At 40.8% G+C, this 25,512-nt stretch overlaps 1 protein-coding gene across 7 annotated transcripts in view; it reads left to right on the plus strand.

Moving 5' to 3' along the window:
• The window catches only part of plxna4 (plexin A4), a 241,294-nt gene that overhangs the window by 19,979 nt on the left and 195,803 nt on the right, over window positions 1–25,512 (plus strand). For all 7 annotated transcript variants that reach the window (XM_026146289.1, XM_026146294.1, XM_026146295.1 and 4 more), the window contains exons 2-3: window positions 6,330–7,678; window positions 21,681–21,863. In XM_026146289.1, the coding sequence (XP_026002074.1) occupies window positions 6,330–7,678; window positions 21,681–21,863 (1,532 nt within the window). The remainder of the gene's footprint in view (window positions 1–6,329; window positions 7,679–21,680; window positions 21,864–25,512) is intronic.

Raw genomic sequence — 25,512 nt, forward strand, 5'->3', positions numbered from 1 at the left:
TCGGGATCTCGCAAAACTTTTCCAAGACCTGCTGGTCTCGAAGCCGACCCGGAGGTCGAGGCACGATGTGCCAGGAGAGCGGTGTTCCTCCCGGCTGTAGTAGGTCTTGACCTTCCGTTAGCTTCGAGATGGTGGGTGTCAGATCTCCGAAAACGTCGGAGCACTTTTGCAAATATGTGATGTCTTGTAAACCAAGCAGATATTTGACGTTTACACAACTACATTCACGCCTCAAAATATCTTAAAAGTGACCCAGAAAGCGTAATATTACAACTAAGTAGCTGCCGCCATTGTTGGAATTCATCTCGCAAAAGTTTTGCGACCCGAGTTAGTTTTGCGAGATCTCGCAAAAGTTCATCGTAATTTTTTTTTCTCCCATGTCCCTTGCAGGGCTCCGTAGCAATCACTGATGAAAGTATTTATTTATTTTTATCAGTGATTGCACTGAATGAGAAATATCATTATCAAAAATCCCCTTGAAATATTTTGATGCAATTTTGAGGCTATATTGCTGGAGAACTATTGCTCAAGACCACCTTAAAAATAACAGGAAAATAACAGTTTCAAAACACAAATTCAGACTGTCATACCTTAAACAAACTCTTTAATCAAATTGAGGAATTGTCAGAACTGGCAATAAAGCGCGAGGGTTATAAACTGTGTCATAAGATGGTCAAGCTGTAAACTCATTTTCTTAATACTATTTCTAACATTGTAGAAATGAAAATGTGAAGTGCAAAAGCATGCATATACATCAACATATCAACAGACCTTGCACACAGTTGTTTTTCAGTTTGAACGTGTGTAGCTGGGTATTTGCCAGCAATGCTACTCTCCATTTGCAGTGTTGGTATGATTTTTTTTATGCAGAAGTGTAAAGTCAGAGCGTATGTCGTGCTGTGTTGTGGTCCGGAGGTTTGTGAGTTGATTGGAGTGGGGGTGTGCGCGAGTGTGTGTTTGTGCATTTGTGGGTTCTGCTGGGTGAGTGTAGCAACGCTATGTTTTCCTCCAGTCCCAGTGTGTGGCTGCAATGCAGAGTGACGCTCATTCCTCTGATCAGTACAAGGGCTCAGCATGGGAGAGGGGTGGGTTGAGTTTTCGAGGGGGGAGGGGGGCATGTTTAATATGGGGAGAGTTCTACTCCAGTCAGTACATCCACTGATCTGGGACACACATCTCTGTCTGCTAGTTTTCTAGTTGCCTCTGTGTCACTGTCTCTTTCTGTTCTTCCTGTCTTTCTCATCTGTGTGCTCTCAAAGTTCCAGTCCCACACTGGTTCTCATACATACACAAATGCATACACTTTGCTATTAACAATGCTACAAGTGCAGCTGTGCGCAACCACTACTTCTGTAGTAGTGCCCTTTTTCACTGCGCTACTACAGTACAGTACATCACATCTCACACCCAATCCAAACCACCTTGACCATTAGCACTAACAGCCTCCCATAGGTCTGTGCAGTCAGATTGAGTGGACAGGCAAGAGTGGATGTATAGCCTGATGCTGTGCTTGTAGGGGCCTTAGCCTGTAACACCATCCTTGCTATGCCCAGCCTTGCCAGCTGATATAAATCAACAATACACACCAATATTACATGAAAAAAGGGGACACAAGTGGACTGAGCAATGGCTAACACCGCTACCACTTAAGCCAAAGCCACAAAAGGATGATGATTATTTCCATTTTTAGCAATAGTGACTTAAAATCATCTGTCCATTCTGAAATTATCCCATCATCTCTACATTTTAGGCAAGTGAACAAACTACTTGTCTTTAATCATTGTCATCACTGCCCGTTCCTTTGATAAATGTATGTATTGTCATTCATCCATCCCCCTCCCCCTTTGATCCTGTGAAAAATTATCCGAACAATCTGGAAACATTGTTTTCTCTAGAATATAATGAATTATCTATAATTACTCCCCATGTTACTCACTCATAATCTCCTAATCCCATTTGATTTAGTGTTTTTCTGTCAGTTATTATTTTTGAGCATTTTTACTCTTTGAGAAGTTAAGCTGTTTACCAAAGGCTTTGACAGTTTCTTCATTTCCAAGTCATTTCTTCAACATAAATGCCCCCTGTCACGCTATAAATAGTAGAAGATTATTCTGTTGAGGCTTGCTTTTTGTTGTCTCCGTAAATTGTCATCTCTAGCCAGGCCTCTCCGTTACACAGTTGTCGGCAAAGCAAAGTGGCTCCTGTCATATCCATGATGGTTTCGCTTAACATTGTTGTCCCTGAAATTAGCTTTACATCATCCAATGATAAGATGTGTTTTTGTTACTTTTATTTTTTATTTATTTATTTTTTGTTATCTATTTCATGAGTAAAAGTGACACTTTTACTTATATGTTAACTAATTGGGCAGCATGATGGTGTAGTGGTCACTGTTTCGTCACAGCAGAAAGGTCCTGGTTTCTGATCCAAGCTGGGGCCTCCCCACTCTTGCATAGGTTCTCTCTCAGTGCTCCAGCTTCCTCCTTTAGTCCAAAAGTATGTTGAGAGGTAACTGGTGGTTCTAAACTAGTTATAGGTGTCAAAGTTGGCCTGAAGGGCTTAAGTGGAAAAAAGGTGGATAAATTTTGTTTTACATCAACTTGCAAAACCCAGATGTTCAAAGATAGTGTGTTAAGTTATCATACTATTTCTTACTTATCATACTATCTTGGAACATTTGGGTTTTGCAAGTTGACGTGAAACAAAACTTCATACCAGCAGGGCATATGTGCAGGGTAGATGCTGATGCTTGGTCAAAACACTGGTGCAACGCTACTTCCTGTCTGTGGGTTGTTTGAGAAAAATTTCAGACTGCCACACTGTGTGCATGAAAGGCAGGTAAAAACTCTTTTTTTTTGTTTTGTTTTTTTGTTTGCCTGCATATTTGTGATGTGTAGCCATGACAAGGATGCACACATATCTCCTCACTGCTTCTCTGATTTCTCAATCCTCTTTCATCTCCTCTTCTCATTCAACAGTTTCCCTGAAAGCAAGATACCACAATTAGGTTGTGAAAATGCATGAATGTAATGTAAATGACAGTTTCAGTATGTCTTGCCTTTTACGTTGTTGTTTTATAGTAATCATGTGATTTCTTCTCTGACTGGCTCCTGACAGCTTTTAAAGGCAAAGCAAAGTGAGACAATGGAAACATACCAATTGTTTTTTCTAAATGCTGAGCTCAAACTCTGTTTTTGAGTTACAGAGCTGGAGATAATGCACACAAACACAGGCGCACACATGCAGTGTTGTTTTTTGCCCACAGCTTTAGCGATACTGGAAGTGTGTTCTGGAGAAAGAGTGTTGATCATGAATTCTTTAACAGGTTTTGATGTCTACGGAGCTGCAAACACATGATTGTGTGCAACAGTGTGTGTGCTACTTTACTCATATTTGTAGTGTAATTCTACATGGCAGATAGCCCAGAGCAGCCAAGACACACAATTAGGTCACATAACTTCAAGTCTCCTTTACCTTTTCTCATCCTATCTGCTTTATTTGCTTGCTTATCTGTAGATGTAACACATTTGAATTAGCAATGCAAGCATAACAGTTGAGAAGTTATTGGTGTCATGGAGTAAATTACTTCTCATTCTTTTAACCACCTGTTGTACCTAGGTTTAAAATGAGCATGCATACTGAGGCAGTAAGGGAAAAGTCGGACAATAATGGCACATAACTAGAGCAAGATAAACTATGTTGTGTGTGAGTGCGCACACTCAGAACTAAAGCAGGCTTTAATTAATGGACCTTGATCATCAGCAGGCATTCACAAACGGCATCTAAACAAGGTTGCCCCACCCGTCAGTGAGTGTAATTGCATTTCAGCAATAGATTTGTGAGGTATACACTGTTATATCGGGGTACTGCTGATGAAGATTCCCCCCCATTTTTTGTTTGTTATTTGTAAAGCTCTCAATTTATTTTTAAATGGAAACTATGGAGTCTTTTTTCACTGTTTCTTTTTTTTTGGGGGGGGGGGATGTCATTTGTGATTGAATGCCGTATTTTTTATTCATGATGGATTTGAAGGTGATATAAAAGCATCTACCCCTTATTTTTCCACTATGTTTCACGCTCTTTCACTTCCCATTTAGTCTCCTTTCAACTTGCCACCTTCGATTCTGTCTATTTATATATAACATATAACTATAGATTATAGATTGTAAAGACCTGGAAATGTCAGAACTTTTTAGTGGAACCGTTTTAGCACAGTTGTCTTGCAGAAAAATATAAATGAATAAAGAAATCCTCCAATTATTTTTTTATTTTGTTCAAACTGCCTTATGTGTGTGTTTTTGTTAAAAAAAATTTTTAATTTAATTTTTACATTGTTTATAGTGTTTTGTGCAGTGTTGGTCACTCTACGTCTGTTATGTCTGTCTCTGAATTCCAATCTACTGCATGCTTTTTATCCATGTTCCTGTCTTGGCCGCTTATTTCTCTGTCCCATCTTATGTCTTTGTCATACCTATGGTAATGATTGCTCTTTGCACACTCATCTGAAGCCATGCCACCTCTCTATATCAGTTTTTATCATTTTCATCACCCTCTCTGGTCCTCTTATCATGAGCTGAGAGGTTCTGCTCTTCTCCCTCTGCCTGCCAGGAGATAGAGGGGAGATTGGTGAGATTGCAGTGAGGTTGCATTTTACACCGCCGTGACTTATGATTGCTTGAGTATAGACGTAAAATAAGTTCCATGGCAAGATAATGTTGGGTAACACTATCGTTTATGCATTCAAGTGTCCATAATGATCTTGAAGGTTAAGGCTTCCAAAAGAATTCGGATTTTTAAAGTCTGCAAATTTACAATAGCAATGTGGAAAATGTGTTGTTAGTAGTTAGAACAAGTGCAGATGATATTGAAACTTTTATCTTTATTTTAAAAACTTTGCAATGAGCAGAACTGTGCTGTTGCTCTGCAAACCTGCCTTTCTTCCGTCAAAAGATGTGCATGAAGTGTGACAGACAAGCCCTCGCATTTTACTTCAACTTCACTATGAGTGACACGTCAAGAGTTTTTCGTGTCTTCACACGACACGCTCACACAGCAGTGCACAGATTGCTATAAATTGAATATGATAAGAGAAGATGACGTTTCTTGTGCTGCTTTTTTAGGTGTTGCTTTATCATACTCATCTCTTTAGTGCTCTTGGTATATGCTAGAAAAATACAACCCTATATTTTTAAACAATCCTGGCAGATTTGATTCAATAACGTGGAGTTTATTTAAGCTACTTTTGGCTGTCCCCTTATTCACAGGGGGTGCCTCAGCAGGTAGCTCAGCATGTTTTATTTAGCAGATTTCGACACTGAATGTCTTTACTGACACAACCCCAGAGATTGTGTCTCCTCATGGGATCAAACCACTATGCTATGAAGCCAATATTGTGGAGTTTAATACGTGGTAATTTTAGCTACATGACGTTGTTATTGTATTTATCACTAGTCATAATACCCAGCTTACCACTGGCATTGGGTGTACAGAACTTACATAGGGGACCCCCATGTTTCCAGGAAGTGCTGTATTTTCTTTTTGATAATCTGTGCAGGTGTGTGTCTTAATGTGTGCTGAGTGCTTTGACACTACAGCTATAAAAGCTCTACCTACTCCATTGTGCATCCGTTTCATTGTCGTTTGATTTCATGTAGTGTGTGTGTGTGTTTGTTATGGCTGCATGTGCAATGCTGAGTGTGCAAATGACCTGAGGACCACAGGGAAGCTTATTTCTGCAACCGCTTGCATTTTTTCCCTAATTGTACCTTTTTCGGCCTTTTGTGTGTGAAAACACGTGTGTGTATGTAGGTGCTTTAAAGAGGGAGAGATGGTCCTTTACTCTCTGCTAGCAGTGTCAGCAGGTGAGCTGCCCTATTGGGAGAAAAGAGAGAAATCGCCAAAGCATGCAAATTGCTACTCCAAGGGGAGAATCAATTAGGTGCATGGCGAGTGGAGCAGAAAAGCAAGGAGGGGTGGAAAGGGGCAGGGTTGCATGCAGAGAGATGGTGCAGAGCCATTGTGATCACCTCCTCTGAGACGATGCTTTACTTCTCTTCTCTGCGCCCCCCCCCAAATGATCCTGTTCGCCCGAGCGGTGTCTACATGCCAGCTTTTTAGAATGGTGCAGTACCTCAGCCTCATTTCTTTTTTTTCTGTTCAGCCCATTTCTTATAAATTGCTCTGGAGTCTCAGATGTATGGCCTCTTCACCTGTTTTACTCATTAAGATGTTCTGGCCTATCTGTGCCAGATAAAATTAGAACATAATAACTATCAACACAATGTGACAGTTGCCGTGTTTCATTAGGTTTTTGTCTCTTTTCTCTTTAGGTACAAGATGTCTCCCATCTGAAGAGAGGCTTCATCCTGATAGGCCAACGGTACTGGATTGTGCCTCTGTCCCTCTCCTCACCAGTCCCACCCTCAGTGCAGCCATGACGTCCTTCACTAGGATACGGACCTATTTCTTACTATGCTGCTTCCTATCTAGTCTGGTGCTTCCTGTGACATCACAAACAGTGGTGCAAGCTCCACAGACTCATACTGCTGGCTCCCAAGTGATCACAGCGTTACTTCAGGAGGAGGAGTATGCATCATTTCATGCAGAGAATCCTGAGTGGACATTTAATCACCTGGCTGTGGACTATCGTAATGGCAATGTTTATTTGGGAGCTGTCAATCGCATATACAAACTGTCCCCAAACTTAGAGGTCCAAAAATCCCATGAGACTGGCCCAGATGAAGACAATCGCAAGTGCTATCCACCACGAATTGTCCAACCCTGCAGTGAGCCACTGACACTCACTAACAATGTCAACAAGATGCTTTTGATGGACTATCGGGAGAACCGGCTGCTGGCTTGTGGCAGTCTCTACCAGGGCATTTGTAAAATCCTTCGTCTGGATGACCTATTTAAACTAGGAGAGCCCTTCCACAAGAAGGAACACTACCTCTCTGGTGTTAATGAGAGTGGTTCTGTGTTTGGTGTCATTGTTTCTTATGGCAACGCCTCTCCAGACATGCTGTTTGTAGCCACAGCAGTGGATGGCAAGCCAGAATACTTCCCTACCATCTCTAGCCGTAAGTTGGCCAGAAACTCAGAGGAGGACGGCATGTTTGCATATGTCTTCCACGATGAGTTTGTGGCCTCTATGATTAAAATCCCTTCAGATACCTTCACTGTCATTCCAGACTTTGACATATACTATATTTATGGCTTTGCCAGTGGGAACTTTGTTTACTTTCTGACACTGCAGCCTGAAATGGGAGGTGGGCCGACCACTGGATCGTCCTCTGCTGGTCGAGAACAGGTCTACACTTCTAAGATAGTCCGCCTCTGCAAGGCAGACACTGCATTCAACTCCTATGTGGAGGTGCCTATTGGATGCATTAGCGACAACGTGGAGTACCGATTACTTGAGGCAGCCTACCTGTCAAAAGCTGGTGCTATCCTGGCACGCTCGCTAGATGTGGCACCAGATGATGATGTCTTGTTCGCCATATTCTCAAAGGGCCAGAAGAGACGTCCACGCCAGGCCTCCCAGGATTCTGCATTGTGTGTTTTCTCTCTGCGCAAGATCAATGAGAAAATCAAGGAAAGGCTGCAGTCCTGCTACAAGGGAGAGGGCACCCTGGACCTTGCTTGGCTGAAAGTCAAAGATATTCCCTGCAGCAGTGCGGTAGGCATCACTTTAGCACACACTGACTTTTGTCGGTGCACCAATTTAATGACAGTACAAGGGCAGTGAGATGCTGATAGAGAAAACAAGGCTGTAACAGTAGATTCTAATTATTCCACCCATACTGTACCCACACAAGTACAAACTGCTTTATATGCTGCATTTTGTTCTATGGTATCCGGTGCTAAAATCTAGTCCAGGACATTAGCTTTCACACATTTCAGTCTTAGTAAAAAGACATAAAAGTGTTTGAAGTAAAGCAAACCACTGATCATTTCTCGTTTTCATTACTTTCCTGTCGAAGAGCCTTACAGCCTTACCTTTAAGGAAAGTGAATTTTGAAGTTTTTATCCTGTGTTAGTATAATGAGATTGGGTGCACTGTGGGAGGGCTTCACAAAAACTGGTGTTATTGGGTGGGTTCACGCTCCATCCCATTACGATGAGATGTTAACCATCCACTGCCTCTTTTAATCCGCTCGCCCTTTAAACAATGCAGCTGAATGCTCAGCCAAATTACCATAATTCCATTCTCCATAACAGCATTATAAATTCAGTGATTCAGTTCATTTGATTTCTCACTTTGTGCACATAAAAAACAAGGTTAAATTGGCTGTTACATGTTTAGACCACCTTCACAAGCAGCCAACGCTGTTTCATGTGTTTTTCTTGATCTCATATTGCTCTGTTAATAACAGCAGCGAACCTGAAGAAACAGAAAATTACCTTCACAAGAGTGATTCTGTAATCTTTTGCTACATGGCAAGCATTGCTAAATAAAACGTGCTCACTTTTTATCTTTTTTACATAACTATTTCTTAACTCGATTTCACCTAAGGCAGCGGTCCCCAACCCCCGGGCCTCGGACCGGTACCGGTGCAGTTAAAAGTTACTCCATTTCTAGTAACTTTTAACTGCACTTAATGTTGTCACTTAATACAAATACATGCAACTGGTCTTTGTGCATGACAGCTTTAAAATAAGAAATCAAAAAGCTATGAGACATATAATACTGATACAAATTGAAAAGCATCCCAGATTTAAATCTTGCCAATTTTCCCTTCAAGGCCATTTCAGCTGTTTTTTTTTCTTTTTCTTTTTGGATTGCTTTAAAACATCTGCAATTCCAATGTGATCTCAAACCTGAAAAGATTAACTTTGAGAATCTGACCAGAGGTTCATGCCAAAAATCATGGTGATGATGAGAACTGAGCAGTTTAAAAAACCAGTTTAACCCGGAAGTGTGAACAGTGTTTAAGCCCAAAAGTAGTGTATTAGGTCAGCTGCACTACCAGGGTTATACTTAACATGTTTTCCATCATTCATATGAGTATCCACCAAGGCCAGACCATCAACATGAAGTTCTGCTGTAACCTCCTGAGATACCCGAGGGAGAACATTCAGCAGAAACATCCTGATTGCGCTAACAGCATGCTAGAGGATTATTACAGCGGTCCCCAACCCCCGGGCCTTGGACCGGTACCGGTCCGTGAGTCGTTTGGTACCGGGCCGCGAGAGTTGAGGCTCAGGTGTGAAATGTATGATTTTCAGGGTTTTTATCGTTTTTCAGCGTTATTTTGTTATCATTTTTATCGTTAACTCTGTTTTCCTGGGTCTTTTCATGTGTGTTATGAATAAATCTTCTTTTTTTCGGTACCGGTACTAGTTTTATTTTGTTGTATTTATCCGCGACACCTTAAAGGCCGGTCCGTGAAAATATTGTCGAGCATAAACCGGTCCGTGGCGCAAAAAAGGTTGGAGACCGCTGATCTAAGGAACATAAACTTCCTCTTGCTGTCCACAACATATAGTTCTGACCTCAGTTGGGCACTGTGAGACATTATGAAGTTGACCCTCTCTTGTGTTTGGCTCTGGAATCACAGTGTTTATCTATTAATCCCTCTGTGGCACAGCACACGTGCCAGGGCACCTTTGTCTGCTGCTTGAGGGCCTGATAAATCATGCCTAGGGTGGAGCTGTCAGCAGGGAAAGGAAGTGTGAGGGAGCACACAGGGGTTAGCGCTGAGAAATGATGCCATTTCAGCATGCGCCACCGCCAGCGCATAAATTAGACCCTGCTGAACAAGTGACGGTGGACTCTGCAGGAGATAGATGAGCTGTGACACACACACACATACACACACATGTGCAGCCACACTTGTGAGTACGGCTACTGGAGAGATGGAAATGGAGGCTTTTAACGGCAGAAAGATTTTCTAATAAAGTAATGGCAATGCTTACATTCTTATGTGATATGCTTGCTGATAGATTTAGAAAAATCTAAATGAGCTGGACTAGAGCTGAAGTGAAAGACTTAAATAATCCTACTAAAATGTGTATACACACAATATGCAAATGAGTCACAGAGTTATAAAGATTATGTGTTAAAATCTAAAACTAAAGACTTGTAAACAAACTTAACTTTCACCTTTGCCTGTGATTGATGATATTCTTTGTAATATCCCGTGGCTCATTTTCATGAATTTTTGCTTATTAATTCCAGATTAGGTCCTTTCTGTGTTAAATGATGCATGACAGCGAGGGAAATCGGATATCTTCAGATACATAGTTGAAAATTTTTTGTTCATTGGTGCAGTCCTTGGGTGTACAATAGTGACTCAGGCTCATAGTATACTGCACACACAAATATTTATGTTATCCTTTTGGTTTACTTGGCTTGGATAATTTCACACTTTTTCTTTTTTTCCCTCCTGGATAAAATTTTATTGATTTAATAGATAAATTACTAATCATTTTTGGACCAACTATAGAATTCAGATTGTGACCGTCCACTTTAAGTACACCCAGTCAACTGACTGTGAATACAAATATCTTATGAGCCAATCACATGGCAGCATCTCATCACATTTAGTCATGTAGGCATGGTCGGGATGGCTTATAGAAGTTCGAATTGAGCTTCAGAACGGGGAAGAAAAATGATTTGCTTGACTTTTACTGTGGAAAAGGGAAAATATCCAGTGAGTGACACTTCTCTGTGTTTAAAAAAAAAAAAACATGCCTTGTTGATGTCAGAGGTCAGATGAGAATGGCTGACTGTTTTGAGCCCTCAGGAAAGCAACAGTAACTGAAATGCAACCACGGTATGAACATCTCTGATTGCACAATGTGTTAACTGTTGAAGCATATCAAATAGGTTCTTTCAGCTGGAAACCATTGCCTGGTCTGATGAGTCTTGAGTTCTGCTACAACATGTGAATAGCAGGGCCAAAATTTGCCATGATAAACATGAAAGAATAGGTTTGGTTCAATTTGTGGAAACCATTTTTCGTGCTGACCTTTACGACCCTAGTGTAGCCATCTTCTGCTTCCATCAGGATAACATGCCACATCAAATCATCTCAAATTGGTTTGGTTATTTCACTGTACTCAAATTGCCTCCACAATCACTAGATCTCAATCAAGTAGAGCACCTTTGAGCTGTTGCAGAATAAAAGATTTGGATTAGAGATTAGAGATGTGCACCTGACAAATGGAGAACAACTGCGCGATGTTTACATCTGATGACCAAAATCCCCAAGGAAGGTTTCCAGCATCTATTTAATAAAGAATTAAGGCAGTTCTGAATGCCATCTGGTACTTGCAAGGTGTGTAACTAATGAAATAATTGGTGAGTTTTACGTGGACGGTTGTCCGGGTGTCTTTGTAGATACTGCTCATTCATAAAACCCTTTTAAAGGGCTCTATGAACGATTTTTAAAACATTCAGGGGCCACATCATGTAAACAGTTTCTTGAAATCTTGGAGTTTTCATTGACCTACAGGAAGTCATTTCCACTATTTTGTTGTTAGAAATATTTTCCGATCTTTTGGCTTTTTACATGGGGATATTGTTTAGTATAATTCGCCCTGGTCAGTGTCCTCTTGCAACAGGAAAAAGCAGCAGCTTTTGAGGTGGAGGGACCCCCCCCCCAATAATTCTGGTCCTTTAAAACAGTGGATCATTTCAATCAAGCCAATGGGAGCGAAAATGTCACTTCTTCCTTCAATTTTAGTAATTTTTTTTCCCCTGTGGTGGCCTGCATGTCACAATGTTGGTCATTACTGTTAGAGGGAACTTGGATGAGAAGGAGCCTTGTGGATACCCCTTTATCTTGCCCTCTTCATCATTCACCATTTTCCTCTTTCTCACACGTTATGTTCTCTGCTTCTTGCTTTTCGTATACTTTTTTTCCCTTTCAAACGCTGTCGTATTTCCAATATGATATGTTTTTCCTCCAATTAGGGAGAGGATGAGCAGCCCCGAGGCTCATTAGAGTAGTCTGGCTGTATGGACCAATGTGAACACATTGGCGCGCACGCACACACACTTTTGATATGGATGAAACGCGCTCTCAGCCAATGTGGATAAACCTAACCACTCTCTATGCCAGAAAAGATGCATCACAGGCATAGCCACAATGTCCACTCGATACTAGTGGCACTAATCAGATAGTAGCATCACATTGTAATCACAAATGTTAAATAAGTTTCGATTACATACATTTTCCTTTTAAGCATAGTCATTTAGAATCTATAAAAACAATAGAAATTTGATCAACCACTTTGATTTTACTTAAAGATATTTTACTTAAGTTTTGCTATTAAATTAATCGCAAAACTTATTTTTCCTATTATGGATGTTGCAGTTTTTAGTTTACATTTTATTCACCAATGCAGAAATGAGATTTCTATATTTTCTTCATTGGTTTGTAGCAACATATTAAATGTGAATAATGTGCCAAGGCACATTAACAGGATGCAAGGTGAGACTAGGGCTATATAAAATGCTTACTCCTTCCTCAGACCTTTGATTCCCTATGCCATTTTTAAGAGGCTTTATGTTGTAATGGGAAAGATGCAAAGAGGGAGACACGGAGGAGAAGAAAGGAATCTACAGAGAGGGTGAGAGAGCTTTAGAAACTGTGTGTGTGGCTGGGGTGGGGGGTGATTCCTCTCTACCCCAAATGGCCATGCTTGGCTGAGCCACATAATGCATGCTCAACAGTATAAGTCTGCAAAGGGTCTGCATCCATAGATCATAGTGAAATGGCATGCGACCTATAAAAAAAAGAAAAAAGCTTCCTGTTTCCATCACTGTGTCAGCAGAAAAAAACAGAACAACAAAACAGCGGGATTGCAGTAAATTCGCTCTCTGCTCTGTTCTCACTCATCCTTGACTTATTGCTCGCTTCACATGCCACTCTCCTTTTGCCTGTCCCCCAATACTTACCATGCTTGTTTTGTCTCAGTGTCTTGGAGTCTCTACCCCTATCTTCTTTATTTCCCCTTACAGTGCTTTCCACAAGCGCAGAGAGGAATACCATCCAAACACGGATGAGAAAAGCGCAAGGTCGTCTCTAACTTGCTGGCAGGCCACGGTCGTCCCCTTATCCCTTTTGCTAATGATCATTAATTACATGTCATTAACTAACATGCCACGGGCTATTCTTTCACATTTGTCATGTGCTATCGACTTCACATTCTGAATTCACTCCAATTAATTAGATTATTCTACTCGGCCGCCGCTGTTTCCTTTAGTCTTTTTCTTGATCTCCCTCACAGTCCCCCATCACGTGTGCTCATCGCTCCCCTGTTTCATCCTTCACTTGAAAGGAACTCTTGCAATATTGCAGTCTCCGTCTTCCCCCCATGCTCACTTTTCAGGTTATCGACTTTTCTCGCTTCGGTTTTATTCTGTGTTTGACCAACCTCTGAATGATGTTGTCTCCCGTGCTGGTCATCTTCATCCCTCCTCTGTCTGATTGCGGAGCTTAATCAGTTATTGGCTGCTGCTGCTGCTGTTGATGAGTCAGTCTAGGCCACATCCTCAGGAAGGGAAGGGCTAGTGGATTCATTAAGGACCTCCAGACTGCTCCCCCTCCTCCTTCCCCACTCCCCACTTCACCCCACTCCATCCACATATCCGCTATCCTGCTTGCTGGCTGTCTCGCTAATTAAATCTCCATACATGATACGACTTGCTAAAGGTCAGAATCCATCACAATATCATTATTCTGTGATTAAACAAGTGTCTCTTGCTTCTTCCACCATACACCATGCTGGATGGCCTCGACCTGAAAATGCTGACTGAATCGGGACCTTTCATTTCTTATACCCGCTGTTTTCATTGGCTAGTGTTTTAAAACTATTCTCTATGCTCCTTTTCCTCCCAATATTTTTATTTATATTCCCAAATATCAGCACTCAGCACTAATATTTGCTAAGATAAAATATGAGACTAGATACATAAAAATATGTATCACTGATGGAAATGCTTATCCTTCAATAGACAGCTTTCTTTATAAGCAGCCTGCTCTCCTGTCAAGATAAAGGAGCTTTAGATATTAACTCTATTAAACAACAAACAGCTATGCTATAATTGAGGCCACCACAGTGGAAACAGAAGGTTATGTAATGTTGGTCATGTGACACTTTCAGAGCTCCACTAAATAGTGAGACTTTGTCAAATAGAGGGACTGACTTTGATTAAAACCCTCACCAGGGCAGCAATCAATGGGAGAGGGAACCCAGCGCTCTCTTGCATACAATTGTCTCTAACATAACTGTCTAATGCCTTTTATTGGGAGCGTTCAGCACAAGTTTAACATATCCACAAGTGAAATCAGCAAATGTAGCTGTTGCACTTATTTGCAGCAGCTGTGACTAGTGGCTGTAGCTCGTACCTCATGAGCTGTCTGCTGCTGGTAATACATGCAGCATTTTTCAAAATCAGTTTTGAGTGAAAATAATCTCCCCATTAATCATTCCAGAAACAAAATGATTTTCCGCCAGTGCATAGTGAAAAGGAAAACACGGATTAGGGAGTTATCTGAAGCACCTATCTTATGATATTCAGTGATTTATTTATTTATTTTTTCTCTCCCCCACTTCTGCACCTTATTTCAGCTCCAATATTCTCCCACCTTTTCTCACTTCTGGCTCTGCTTTAGCGATGTCTCGGTTTCATTCCAAAAATTGTCACGCTGTTTCGTTAGCTTCTCATTTGATTGTTTTCCCTAACCAATATTTATTATCTGTTGTAACTGCTCAGCTAACAGTTGGCAGGTGCAAGCATCCACAAACATGAATTTACAAAATATCACCGGTTTATCAAAGCCTGCCTCCTCCTATTGAAACCTGCCAGCAGAACACACAAATAAATCAACTTTGTTTCAGGCAGACCCCAGCAAGCATGTGTTCCGCGTAATGTACGCATTTGCAACAGCGTATGTTTTAATATTAATGTATATTTATTCTCTCCCATCATTTTGCATTCAAGATTCTGTAACTGCAAGGATCTGTAAAGACTGATGTCATGTCAGCATAAACAACAAACATGAGTAAAACCATATCCATTACATTTAAGTGGCAAAATGCTCAGTTTTAAAGTTGGAAAATAGAGCATTTATTTAGCAATAAAAAAAACAACTTAAGAAAGACTTAAGATATTTAAAAAAACAAAAACAAAAACAAAAAAGCTCTCTGTGTGCAGTAAAAAAACAAATACCCCTGTTTTTCTTGATCACTTAAAAAGTAACCTGTGCTTTGATTGGCAACTCTTTATTCATCCATGCTAAAGTGAAGTTTGCTCAGATTTGCTTAACTAGTAGTATAATGTTTACTAACCCAAGGCAAGCATATCTATTGCAGGTCTATTAAGATACACAGGTTCTATGGTAAAAGAATAGTCAGGCTAACTTCATGTGTTAAAATTAACTCTAGCAAAAATACACCCATAGAAAAGGAGGCATAGATGGACTTACTTCTCATAAATATTGACACTAAAACAACTTATTTCTGGAAAACTGTCATCTGTAAACATTACAATCATTCTGTATATTGATTACATCATGATTCCACGTGAAAAATAAATGCAAAAATCTCACGATGATGATGATTTTGATGGAAAGGATAGGTTAGTGAGATTAGTGATTAACTCAAAATCAGTGGAGATGTCTATAATCAGGAGGTATAGATTACAGCTGTAGTACCTGTAAACAGAGCTGCTCTGTGCAATACCTGCAGAGTCTCTCAAAAACTGGTGGTCAAGTACTTCACACCTGGCACAGGAGGTATCAGCTGAAATTGGATTCCCTTCGACAGCTCATGCAGTCTGAAGAACATTACCTAATGTCAGCTTCTATGTGAAAGTAAAACTTTTTCTCGAGACACAAAACTGCGAGATTAAAGTTTGCTTAAGAATGTGAAAGAAAGCAAGAAGACTACAGGACCCATTGTTTGATCATATAAGACCTAGATAGCTTTTGTTTGACCCACATGTTGGACCTGAATCTGCCCCTGGGCTAACTGGCAGGGGAGCACTGTGTGATGACATAGTGATACGTGAGCTTTAAGGTGCTGATGACACCATGCCCATGGATATACCAAAACACTGGCTGACAAGATGACACTGCTGCTCTAGAAGCTTTGCAGAAAAGAAATATTGCAGCATAATAATGATCTAAAGCCCACTGCCAAAATCACACGAGATTCTAAAGGAGACCAAAGGGAAATATGACTCGTCCACGTGCTCTGTGCTGCATGACCTGAATTAAATAGAACAATTTTGGAGTATTTTGAAGGGAACGGTAGAGCAAACCAACCCAAAGCAAAGATGGGAAAAAAATCTAAAAAACTGAAGAATATATTTTAATATACTTTAATTTGTTCCTACTGTTCATTCTCTAACATCAAATGCAATCACTGTAAGGCAATACAATCTGGAATCATTTGACATATAAGTAATATTACACAGGGGTGTATTCACTCATGCACTGTACATATTTATTCATCTTCAGTCCTAATCATTGTTACTGGTTGTCAAGAAAGTCCCCAGGGTCCTATACAAAGAGGAAGATAAGCCTAATTGTGACAGCTCTTGTAGTCCATGTCGACACCTGTACATTCAGACTGAATTTTGATCACGATTCAGTCAGAGAACTGAAAAAAAAGCAGTCTCCTTTGGAATGCCCTGTAGATGCCTTAACAAAGCAGCAAAAAGCAATGAACCTCAGCCATCAGAAAGATTCACTCTGACTACACTGCACATTTATTTTTAAGAAGATGAATTCAGTTTTTGAGTTTATATTCCTGCTTTCCTTTGAATTGTTCTATCCATATATTTTCCTGTCTCTGCTAATGCATATTATTAGGTTTCTGGGTCACTACTTTTTACTTCCACGTGTTGAACTCTTGTTTGCTGTGCAATTCAATTCTCCCCTTTGGTGCTGAGTTCCTATTTCACTTATTATGCCTGAAACAAATATCAGAAAACAAAAAAGCTTGCATAAGGTTGGACAGTTTCCAAAACTGACAGATTTGTGGAGAGGGAAATAGAAAAATCATCTGTGGAAAGAAATGCAATATTTGGACTAAAGAATGAACAAGGAACCCTTAGGAGGGTACATAATGCTGGCACTATATATATATATATATATATATATATATATATATATATATATATATATCTGATAGATAGAGATAGATAGATAGACACACACAATATAATATAGCAAAGTTTCATCAGATTGCGTTATGCACTTATTACATGCACCTTTACTTTATGGTGGTGGTGGTGTGTGTATGTCATGGTCACAAGTGCAATGGTCAGTAACTGGATAGACTGTGTCTCAGCACAGTGTGAAACACACTCACTCTTAGTCACACAAACAGTGTAGGCTCATCTGAGCTAACAGACTCGATTTCTGTGTATATAGATATACTTTACCTGGTGGTTTTGGTTCTGGTAGAAAATTATATTTTTCTTTTGGACATTAGCTTGCCCCTTGCCAATGCCTCTCCCTTTTTGAATCTGGACTTAGGAATGGGAATAGTGCACATTAGGCTACTCTAGTCATAAAGATGTTTTTTCTTTAACAGGATGAGAGTAATATTGAATGATGGCTATTTTGCCTAAGATACAAGTACCATCATCTTCCTGAAATACTGTGAGTTACAGTTAATGCTCCTACTGCAAAACATAAACAGAGATCTGAACAAGTCTGTTTTTAAATGAGATAAATGGTTACTAATGACCCAGTCAAAACAAAAAAAATCGTTAAAAACTTAAAACTAAGTTTTAGATTGTTTCCAATTGTGAACTGCAAGTTTTCATAAGGAATTGAAATTGAAGTGTAAGCTGTGAGTGTTCTGTGTTTTACTCTAAAACTCCTGTTGCTGCAGGATCTATACAGGAAAAAATGTTTCATTATAGAAAAATCAAATGTTGACATTTTATCTTGCAAAAAACAAAACAAAAAACCCAAACGTTGCAAACCCACTTAGTCATGACATAATTCCCTAATGCCACCAATCATCCTGGCAGGTTAGTCATTTAGCACAGTAGGGAAAAAGGAAAATACCAGATATCCAAGTGGCTAATTATGCAAAGAGCAACTCCTATGATACTTTATTTTCATTGGCTGTTTTGTGAGAGAATGGTCGCCATGTTATAATCAGGAGGTTTACAGTAAAATAAGCTAATCATAGTCAACAAATGTTCAGGGATAAAAATAGATTGATCGGTGAAGTAATTGAAAGTGCCAGAAGCAGGATAATAACCGCAATGAAAAAGAAAAGCTAAATTTGCAAGAAATTGTTTCTTTGGAGCCTTTAGTGGTTGAGTAGTGACAAGTGACATGAAGTAAACGTCTCTGTGGTTTAACGTGTGCCATTAACTTTGGGAACTTGCAGCCGATGGAATGGGCCCTCACAACAGCGCAAGCCCAGATTAGGCCATACATCAGAGAGCGTTGGAGAGCGGATCTCTTTCAGTCCCCCACTAATCGCATTGAGCAACTCTCTCGCTTCCGCGTGCGCTCACTGCCCCCTCTCTCTTTCTCTACTCTGTATCTACTGATTCCTCTGCACAATCCAGAAGAGAGCTCTCTTTGTACTGGTGCTGGCAGGCGGACAGAAGCAGAGAGATGGATATGGCTGAGAGTGACCTGATTCTGCCTCAGTGCCTGGCCTCTGTCCAAATACAGAGACTCTGCTCTCTTGTCCCTCTGTCTTTAGGGAGGAACTCTCTATCTTTCTCCTCTGTTGCTACGCTGTGGGATGCTGGCTGACTTACCTGCCAGGCTTGAGCAAGAAATTAGTTTGTTTACTTTAGAGGCTTTTGAGTAGCTACAGTAGCCTGCTATTATTCAAACAGGTACCACATTTTCAGACATATTCAACTATATTTACCTGTGCATCTATTTGATTTAAATCCAAGACCACCTATTCCTGTGGACTGAGATGTTTGGAGGGACTGAAACTTCAATGTTTTGGGTCACTCATTTGTTAGCAGAAAAGAAGAGATATTGGGATAAAGAGTGAGCTCATACTGAGTGAACCGAAGGTGATCGCTTGTCTTTGATGAAACACATTATAAAAGAAGGTCCATTGAGAATTAATAAATATGCGAGGGGAAGAAATTAGATGTGCTGACAAAAAGAAGAGGAATAAAACATGTTAGAAGCAGTGATGGCACTGGCAGACAGTCTCATGAGCTATATATTGTTATTTATTTGCCAGTAAGAATTGCCACTTTTGGTGGTTGTGTAATAAAAATGCATCTTCTTCCTGAAAGCACTGACAGACAAAATGTATTTCATTAGATTGCAAAGTGGAGGATGGAGATGGTGGTGATTGGCAACCAGGAAAAATTGTGCGTTAGAGGGAAGAAATGATAAAACAGATGCTCATTTTTTTTTTTTTTTTACACGTAAACACATCCTCTTCTTCCACATGCATCACCCACAGATGCACAGATGTGAATGATGTTTTTGCACTGATGAAACATGATTAATCTTTGCAGGAGTGGCTGCACTTTAGTCATTGTCCAAGGAAGTTTCTAATCACTGAAGCCTGAAATTCTACAAAGCACAGTCCATATTGCTTCTAATAGACTCTGTTAACCTTTGAACCCAAGCATGATGCAGCATTTAGAGGGTGTTTTCTTCCTGTCACATAGATGAGGAGTAATAGTAGTACAAATTGATGCAAGGAAGCTGCATTACACATTACTGAAGAAAAATAGGAGGGGTTTGAAGGGTGGCAGTTGACCCTTTAAGGAATGACCCTGGTTTTCATTGGAGCACCATTAGTCTAGCATAGTGCTACCACATGACTTAGAGGACAGGGAGTGCATTCTTGGCAGCCTCTCATTCTGAAAAGGTCATGTCAGGAAAGGCGAGAAAAGAGAAAAAAAAAAGGGAGAAAGTCTTCTACTTGTATGTTTTCACTGTGCTCCGATATTCATCTTTGTTTAGATTCTTTGGCATCTCTGTCTTATTGGTATCTATCATTTATCCCCTTTTCTTTCTGTCACTCTTCCTGTCCCTTTTTATCCTTATCTCAACCCTTTAACCATATGGCATGATCTTGACCTAAATTCAGGTCATCTCTATCGATCGTTCCTACCGCTCTATGCAATCCCACTTTATAGCCCGAGGCTTGCGGCCTAGAGCAACCATGTTCCATTTGTCTAATGAAAGCAGATCCCACACTTCCACTCTGGCTTGGTGTGAGGCTTCTGATGATGATGGTGGCCTTTAGTGACAGCTTGTTTGGAGACACCCAGTAGTTGCAGGATTTCTCGAAAGCCCAAAGGGTGCACTTCCAGTAAGAAAAATGGAAAAATGGGTCAAAGGATGACTCTGCCCATCAAAGGGACCTTCACCTGACAGTTCACACTTCTAGATTTGAAAATTCAGTTGGATTTCCGTTGCATGCCAGGATAATCCTTTTGCTATTTTACTATGAAAACTTTTTGATTTTAAATGAATAATTTCGGGTAATGTTAACTTTATGCTGTCAACCTCATTTTGCCAATTATTAATGCTGGACTAATAGTGTACATTTATATTGCATTTAACAAGCTTCCTTTTGACATTCAAAGAACCGTCCAGCAAAATGTAGCTGAATCTGGTGCTTCACCTTTGGATTTATTACCAAATAACTTTTCCAGCGGTACAATTACCAGTGCACAGCTAGTGTGGATTGACTATAAGGCATTGCTCTACTTTTTTGTCGACTCTGGTGAGGACACTGGTGTCAAAGAAGTGAATCCATTTGCACAATTAATGGCTGACCTTTCAGGATACAGTCAATACAGTAAAGTGTGGCTATCATGAACAATGAAATTTACTGATGGTTTTGATAATTTCTTTTCTTTTTAAGGAAAGCGGTACCACGTGCATTTGCATTTCACCCTGCAGCAAACCACGACATTACGAAGCGATTAATCAAGCAGCGGCTGCTTCATTCCTAAACTGGAAAAAAAGCGTTTCAACCCATGCGCTCCGAATAATGACCAATCCACCACGCCATTGTTCTCTTATCAAAACCTATAAGTCATTCTGCCCACTGTGACTGCAGAAAATATACCAGCTGACAGGATTAAACACATGCAAACATAAAGTGTAGAGAGGCATAGGACATGAAGCACACCTATCTACATGTAATTACAAAATCACAGCGGCATGTCTACACTGAAAGCGTAACAGAACAACCTCGTCTAGAGTTGTAGTTCTCCCTGCTCTAAATCAGTTTCTATATATATTTAAATGCATTGCAGTGTTTTGCCTCACAGCCCTGTGATAATGCTGCACTGCTTTTCCTTTTTTTTCTTTTTTTTAAACTCAGTTCACGTTGAATCACTTCACATTGGATATCTTGCCGCACAGGCATTTCTACAGTTGCTGTTGCATTGGGTGGACGGTAGGGAATTGTGCCTGACAGAGCAGCCTCTGGCATTATTACAGAACTTGAGGCTGACTGCAGTCTCTTCTTTTTTTTCCCCCCACATTTGCTGTATCTTGTGGCCAGCCAATGGTCAGAGATTATCTTTCACATCCAAAATGTTTCTCCACCCTGCTCATCTTCCCTTATAGAAATACCCTTTACAGTCAGATGTTGTATTTTTGTTCTCACGAGAAATTAAGATATGAATTCATAGGAGTTTGCCAAATGAGCACCTCAAAATCTGATTGTGCTAATTGTTGTTTTCCTTGCAGCTCTTGACCATTGACGACGACTTTTGTGGCCTGGACATGAATGCTCCATTGGGCGTCTCTGAGATGGTGAGAGGCAAGCCTCTCTTTTCTGACGCCGTTGACAAAATGTCCTCAGTCATTGCCTACGTCTACAAGAACCACTCACTGGTCTTCGTGGGAACAAAAAGCGGTCAAGTCAAGAAGGTAAGGGAGACAAATATAGGTTGAAAGATAGCACAGATGGTTGAATTGATAGAGGGAGAGATTTGCTTTCTCTCAGTTAGAACGTAGAGTAAGGGCTGGGAATTGGGGACTACTGGATTGGAGGAAGGATAGTAGTAAGAAGGCAGATTGACTTTCAGGCAAATCAGCTGACTCGGCTGTATTCGCAGTAGAAGAGACGTGTGTGTTTGTGTGTAGGTGTGTACATAAAACAGTGGGAGAGCGGATGGAGGAAGTGTGTGTACTTCAGGGTAGAGAGAAAGCGAGTGTGGTGTGTGTGTGTGTGTGTGTGTGTGTGTGTGTGTGTGTGTGTGTGTGTGCGAGTGTGGTGTGTGTGTGTGTGTGTGTTTTGAGGAAAGGGGATCAGGCGTGCCCCTTTGGGGGTTTATTCCTACAGTAAAGCCTATCTGGTATCTCTCAACATCCTCCTCATCCACTGCACCATATATCACACATACACTCGTATTCGCCTGTATCAGTGGTATCCGCTGTACTTTTCCCTCACTTTGGACTTGTATAAAATCCAGAGCCCTGGGGGCCGATTGTAGCACACATCAGCATGTTGCAGAAGTTGCTAGACAGCCCAGATCAGCATGTTGCAGAATTGATTGGATGAAGTTTCTTAGCTCTTCCTCGAGGCAAATTAAGTCATCAGAATAAAATTTAATACATCATTTATTAAGAAATTTAGGCAAATTCATAGCCTGGTGATGAAAGGAACTATGAGTCACTCCCATCCTTTATAATTTAGGGTTTCTCACATCTGTGTGTGTAGTAACTGAATGTTGTAGTAATGATCCTAGGTTACAAAAATATTCTCTAAAAATTTCTAGAATTATTTTAACTAGGGCATTTGTGAGTGTCTTTGTGAACATAACTGTTTGTCTTAGAAGAACATGTCACACTCTGTGTGACAGAAGAGCCTCTAACTCAACAAGATTTGTCTCCTCAGAGTTAAACAGCACTGGATAAGCTGGGCTTTGGAGTGTTGTGGTTACCACCTTAGACTCCCTTCATGCCCCTGTGCCCTTCTGCATGTGGTAGCCCTTTTCAGAGTTAATGGGATGATGCACTGCTGCTAGGTGTGATAGAACTTGGTAGCAACCTGTACTTTCACTGTACTTCCCCACACATTCACACACATTTACACACGCACATATGTATTATAAGGCCATGACTGAGACTAATTCTAGAGGGCGGTTAGGCCAGTGAGTCTTAAAGGCCTGGGGAAGGAGAGGAGCACAGGAGAGATGAGTGAGGGAAACGAGGTAGGGTTGAGCAGCAGGGGCTGAACAGAGATGAGCTATATTCCAGAAATGAAAGTCATAAAAGGAGGAAGAGCGTTTGTGTGATGACAGTAGAAGGATGAAAAACAGAGGAAACAAAGATACTACTGGGATCAGAATGTGGACCCAGTGCTGAAAGGTCTTCTGCTGATACACACAGGCAAATTGAATGCTATTTCTTCTATAATGTTTATATTATATTGCTTCCACTAAATTCTTGTGTGAATCCAGTCTGCAGGATTGTTCAGATTCATTATATTCAGGCAAAAAGAAAAAAAAACCCTCCAAAATCTAACACACAAAGGTGATCAATACTCTGTGTCAACACACTTGTACACACATTGGGCTATTACAGCCACATCCTCCCCTCCCATGTATATACTTCCCCTCCCATGTCATTAACTGTATACCATTAGATGACATCACAGGCAATAAAAGACAACAACAAGACAATAAAAAGTCTGAACTTCAGTCCACCTCCTTCATCAGTGACTTTATAACCCCTCGGCTAATGGATGTTGATTTATACACACTCCCCCACCTCACTTGTTCCACCCCTCAGCCCCCTCCTCCTTCTTCTGGGATTCACTCACAGACTGTCTTTCAGTCTCAGTTTTTTTTCACTGTTATTTATGATCTTGTGACTAACACATCACCCAGAGTAAATATAAGCATTTACGGTAAAAGAGAGTGGATCGGGTTTAATGGAGTGGCGTTTCGGTGAGATAAATGTTAGTGTTTACAGGCTCACGTTTATGGCATCATGACGTTGAGCTGGGCAGGGCGCTGAGTGAATTAAATTCAATTTGCCTGTGAAATACTTTAATGTAATAGAGGTTAGAATAAAATTTTGCTAGCATAATGTGAGGCTTGCGGATCAGAGTACAGACGTAGATATGCCATGGCTGTGCTGATTAGATTTTCATTAGCTTAATTTATCATCAAGCCCTTAAACTCATCCTGAACTAAGACAATGCACAACTAACCGAACTCTACCTTAACTTCAAACTAAAATGGAGATCAGTTGCAGGTGACCAGAGTCTGGAGAGTAAGGTTTTCCAGTATTCAGTTTTACTCTTTTTCTTCTCTGTGGCAGTTCTTTTGAGATGTAAGGGCGAGCTTGAATTTCTCACTTCGCACTCATATTCCTAACATATACAGGTTCTATGCTTGTAAAGGGCACACACATTAAAGCACATTCACACAAAACAGCACTTGCCTTAGATGCCCATTAATGCTAAGTGGCTGTATGGCCTAAAGTCTGTTTTGACAGAGTCTAGAGTGAGTGGACTTTGATAACACCATCATGTTATCATATAGAAAGCAGTACTATTAAACAGTGGGGTTTTGTATACGCCCACAACTACAGCCATGCTTGGCTTTTACTGTCTCAAACAAAACGTAAAACTTGGAAACCTTTTCCATGTTTTTTTTTTTTATTATTATAGAGCTGCATTTCCTCTGCACTCTTCAGCAAACTTGCAACTGCTTTCTCCTTGTTTCTTTGCTTTCACTCCCTATTGCCACCTCTATTTGCCCTTCTCTTAATAAGTTCCCTCTTCCTTTTCCCTTCATCTCTCTCACTCCCTCTGTATGTTTTGAATTGAATTGCTGTGAAAGCTCTTTGATGGCTACCTCCTGCTAGTGGAAGTGAATGGACCATATGGCTTCCTTCAGCCAGTCTGTCGGTCAGTTTGTGTGCTCATTGGCCTGTGGCTTGAGGAGGAGATGGGGATATGATGGAGATAAAAGGCTGTGGTTGGGGTAAGGTTTAAACCCATTTACTGCAGGCCAGTAGACACCAGCAGGTCAAGGGGAAAACCTTAACCCCCTGCAGGCTTTGGTTTAGTTCATGGTCATCTGGTCGTACTACACATAAGAGGTTCACATCGGTGATACTCACACGTTGCACATTATTGTTTGAATCGGGATAAGCATGCACACATGCATCAGTGAACACTTGCACCCACACCTAGCAGTCCATCTACACACTACTGGACAAAGGCTGGCCAGGTATCCCCATGGGGCCATGGTTCGAGAGGTGGACTAGGGGACAAGAAGAACGTGTGGAGGGAAAAGAGAGTCGAGAGATGAGATTGAAGGCCACCTGCCGAGGTGCTAATGCATCTCCCCTCTGTCCGTCCCAATGGGGGAGCATTGGCACTCAATACAATGAGCAGCTAACCTTGAACTTGACATGGAAAGGAACAGAAAAATGAGTGAGGCAGTACATGCGAAGGTTGGAAAAGCTCTCTGTCCTAGATACTGGATGCACGCATGGTTCAATCAAAGCCTTTCACAGAATTTGGGGAAAAAGGCAGCTAGCACTCTTTTTCCTGCCTCTA

Source organism: Astatotilapia calliptera, chromosome 17 (genome assembly GCF_900246225.1).
Source record: "Astatotilapia calliptera chromosome 17, fAstCal1.2, whole genome shotgun sequence".
Taxonomy (NCBI): Eukaryota; Metazoa; Chordata; class Actinopteri; order Cichliformes; family Cichlidae; genus Astatotilapia; species Astatotilapia calliptera.